This window comes from Nicrophorus vespilloides, unplaced genomic scaffold (genome assembly GCF_001412225.1).
Source record: "Nicrophorus vespilloides isolate i.1.1-1 unplaced genomic scaffold, Nicve_v1.0, whole genome shotgun sequence".
Taxonomy (NCBI): Eukaryota; Metazoa; Arthropoda; class Insecta; order Coleoptera; family Silphidae; genus Nicrophorus; species Nicrophorus vespilloides.
The window spans coordinates 1-4,422 of NW_017095482.1; the positions used below are offsets into that span (position 1 = coordinate 1).

General features: G+C 31.6%; 2 protein-coding genes across 2 annotated transcripts in view; both read left to right on the forward strand.

Annotated features, from left to right (window-relative positions):
* The first annotated feature begins 2,135 nt into the window (after window positions 1–2,135).
* LOC108559563 (keratin, type II cytoskeletal 1b-like) lies at window positions 2,136–3,018 on the forward strand. The gene is made up of 3 exons (XM_017916925.1): window positions 2,136–2,209; window positions 2,262–2,723; window positions 2,788–3,018. The coding sequence occupies exons 1-3, from the start codon at window positions 2,198–2,200 to the stop codon at window positions 3,016–3,018; spliced, it is 705 nt and encodes a 234-aa protein (XP_017772414.1). The 5' UTR covers window positions 2,136–2,197.
* Window positions 3,019–4,341: 1,323 nt separating this feature from the next.
* The window catches only part of LOC108559651 (probable H/ACA ribonucleoprotein complex subunit 1), an 842-nt gene continuing 761 nt past the window's right edge, over window positions 4,342–4,422 (forward strand). The window contains exon 1 of the mRNA XM_017917033.1: window positions 4,342–4,387. Within this exon, the coding sequence (XP_017772522.1) occupies window positions 4,342–4,387 (46 nt within the window). The remainder of the gene's footprint in view (window positions 4,388–4,422) is intronic.

The following is a 4,422-nucleotide window of genomic DNA, read 5'->3' on the forward strand; positions in this document are numbered from 1 at the left end:
TAATTATTATATATATACTTAAACAATTGATATTACTATAACAATTTCGTTGAATTCTTTAGATTTTTGAAAGGGAATTATGAATTGTGTGCGTTCCTTTTACAGCGCAGATGTACGGATGAGTAATCATCGTCAGTTGAATTCATATAACTAATTTATGCTAGTGGGGATATCAAGTATAGTTTCCACCAGTTCACATTGAGTATAAATAGTAACCATATGTTTCCAGAAGTTAACAGTCATTGTTCAACATCAACATCATCAACATGAAGTTCCAAGTAACATCTACACCATAGATTAAAATAACAAATAATAACATTATTTTTCAGTTTTGGGTAGTCGCAGTACTTTCGGCCTTAGTTCTCGTTCAAGCGAGCGAGAAGAAGGCTGATGGGAAAACCTTAGTCGACAAAAAGGAAAAGAGAGGATTATTGGATTTGGGCTATGGAGGAGGTAGTTTTGGAGGACATGATTTGGGTGGCTGGTGAATATTGGAGGAGATTTAGGACATGGATTTGGAGGAGGATTTGGTGGAGATTTGGGACATGGATTAGGAGGAAACTTGGAGGTGATTTGGGACATGGATTAGGCGGAGGACTTGGTTCAGGTGGATTTGGATTAGGAGGAGGGTTTGGAGGAAGCATTCAAACTCAAGGACATGTTAAGCACATCACCATCCACAAGGAAACACCTTATCCAGTACCACATCCAGTTCCTATCCAGTTGAGAAGACTGTACCATACACAGTCAAATATCCAGTTCATGTACCAGTCGATAAGCCATACCCAGTTCATGTGCCAAAACCATACCCAGTTCCAGTCGATAAACCTATTCCATACACTGTTGAAAAGACCGTCCCATACCCAGTCAGTGTACCTGTAAAGGTACCAGTCCCACATCCCATACCCAGTACCAATTCCAAAACCAGTCCCATACACTGTTCACAAGCAAGTCCCATACCCAGTCAAGGTACCAGTCATCGTACACAAGCATATTCCAATCTACGTTAAAGGACATGATAGTGGACTTGGAGGAGGATTCGGTGGAGGAATTGGAGGCGGATTCAGTGGAGGACATGGATATGGACACCATTAGAAACAATGACTGCTCTAATTAAAATTTAAAAAAAATGTAATATTTGTACCAAAATAATTATACCAAATGTTTAGTTGTATTAAATGTAAACAATAAGAAATAACGTTCTTTCTTTCAACTCCTATTTATAATTATGAAATATTTCAAAGAGAAACCAACATAGTTTCATTAATTTAGTTGGATTTTTAATATTTGTATATTAACTTATATTTATAAATCAGAAAGATTAATATATTATAGGCTATATCTAAAGTAAATAACCATGGTTATATATCTATAGACTGTTTATATGAAATTATAGCAAATCAAATATCATTATTTACAAAATTAAAATGAGTTAAATGAAATGATAGTATTAATAAATCACGATTATCTCTTGTAGCATAATTCTTAAATTGTTTCAAAAACAATTGATTATTTTTTCTTCATACTTTGTGGAGATTCTTTCCATTTTTGTCTTTACGTACATATTAGGACCAATAGAAATATTTTTTATGTGCTTTATCTTATTAAAATATTTTATGATGTAGAGGATTTCATGATAATATTGGATGATCCTAATCATTAAATAAAAGCAGACATAATAATCGATATATCAACATTTCTATTATTACACTTTGCATATTATAAATTTTAAGTATAGATATTATTATTTTATTTGCTGCTTAGTAAACACGGAATTGATAAAAATATAACGAAAAATCATTAAATGAATTATTGTCATTTACAATTCGTAATATCAAATATTCATAAAGTGAAGATCCCTGTATTATTTTTAACGTACATATTTTAATTGCATTCTTAGAAATGTGTAGATACTAAAATATTTTTCAATTATTAAATAATATTTATATTTAAACAATTGATATTACTATAACAATTTCGTTGAATTCTTTAGATTTTTGAAAGGGAATTATGAATTGTGTGCGTTCCTTTTACAGCGCAGATGTACGGATGAGTAATCATCGTCAGTTGAATTCATATAACTAATTTATGCTAGTGGGGATATCAAGTATAGTTTCCACCAGTTCACATTGAGTATAAATAGTAACCATATGTTTCCAGAAGTTAACAGTCATTGTTCAACATCAACATCATCAACATGAAGTTCCAAGTAACACCTACACCATAGAATTAAAATAACAAATAATAACATTATTTTTCAGTTTTGGGTAGTCGCAGTACTTTCGGCCTTAGTTCTCGTTCAAGCGAGCGAGAAGAAGGCTGATGGGAAAACCTTAGTCGACAAAAAGGAAAAGAGAGGTTTATTGGATTTGGGCTATGGAGGAGGTAGTTTTGGAGGACATGATTTGGGTGGTAATATTGGAGGAGATTTAGGACATGGATTTGGAGGAGAACTTGGAAGTGATTTGGGACATGGATTTGGAGGAGAACTTGGAGGTGATTTGGGACATGGATTTGTTGGAGGACTTGGTTCAGGTGGATTTGGATTAGGAGGAGGGCTTGGAGGAAGCATTCAAACTCAAGGACATGTTAAGCACATCACCATTCACAAGGAAACACCTTATCCAGTTCCACATCCTGTTCCTTATCCAGTTGAAAAGACTGTACCATACACTGTCAAATATCCAGTTCATGTACCAGTCGATAAGCCATACCCAGTCCCAGTTGATAAACCAATCCCATAACTGTTGAAAAGACGTCCCATACCCAGTCAGTGTGCCAGTAAAGGTACCAGTCCCACACCCATACCCAGTACCAATTCCAAAACCAGTTCCATACACTGTTCACAAGCAAGTCCCATACCCAGTCAAGGTACCAGTCATCGTACAAAGCATATTCCAATCTACGTTAAAGGACATGATAGTGGAATTGGAGGAGGATATGGTGGAGGAATTGGAGGCGGATTTGGTGGAGGACATGGATTTGGACACCACTAGAAACAATGACTGCTCTAATTAAAATTAACAATATTTTGTATTTAAAATATACTGTTTGTACCAAAAATATGAAACCAAATGTTTATTTTAATTAAACGTAAATAACAAGAAATTCTATACTTTATTTAAACTACCTATTCATAATGATAATGTTTTACACGAAAACTTCTTATTTTCTATATATTAAACTCTAGATGTCAGCAAGACTGATATACTGCTGGCTACAAATTAGAAAAATAATGAAAGATATTTTAAGTAAATATGTACTACTAACATTATATTACAATATCGCAAATTATTATGTGAGTAATTGACATAATGTATCAATGATATGCATTAAACGAAAATGTTGTAGTGTTTGATATAATTGATTATACAACTTAAACTTACATGTAAAGTTATAGTCATTATAATTGCTCATTTGTAGATAATATATTATAATCTTATTATTTCTGGTTTATAGTTATTGACAATAAATTCCATATTTAAATTTTGTACAACTTATAGGCACTTTATATACATTTATTTTATCTTATTAAAACAAGATAATATTGGATGATCCATAGCACCAAATCATCAAATAAAATTGACATCGTGGTAACGATTTTTTTATAAATATATAATTCTACATTTAAATAAATAAATTATTATTATTTTAAATGCTACTTTATATAAATAGAATTGATAGAGTTACTACTCAAAATCATAAATTTGAAGCTTTATTGCAAATTCACAAATGTAATTACAAATTTTAAATTATTATTGTCATATATAAAAAGTAATATCTAAAATTCATATAGTAAACATTTTTAATAATTGACTTATGATTATTTTTATTAATGACTATTCAATACGGAAAATAAAACGAGAAATCATAATCCACTAATGGATGATAGACTGCAAATCCTAAAACGGAATGAAGTAAACTTTTATGTCACATATAATTCGAAATATTAAATATTTATGGTGTGAAAATTATAAATATTTAAATTAGGTACTTGTATTACAGTAAATATTAAACTGGCGTCCACCGACGATTTGCTCCCCTAATGCGGAAGCTTATGACATCCGACGTCATCAGGTGGAGCGGAAACATATACATGAGGTATGAAGGCCACGTATATTTGTATTTGTATATCATTATTCGCTTAGAGTTGTATAATTTTTATTAATTTTGAATAATCTATACGAATTCTTAAAATGTTTGAAGGGTAATTATGAGTATTGTGCATTCATTTTGCAATATAGATATACGGATGAGTAATCAGCGTTAGTTGAATTCGTACGACTAATTTATTCTAGTGGGGATAAAAAGAATAGTTTGTGTTGTTTCAACCACATCACAATGAGTATAAATAGTAACCATATCTTCCCAGAAGTTAACAGTCATTGTTCAATCTCATCAGCATCATCATGAAGTTCCAAG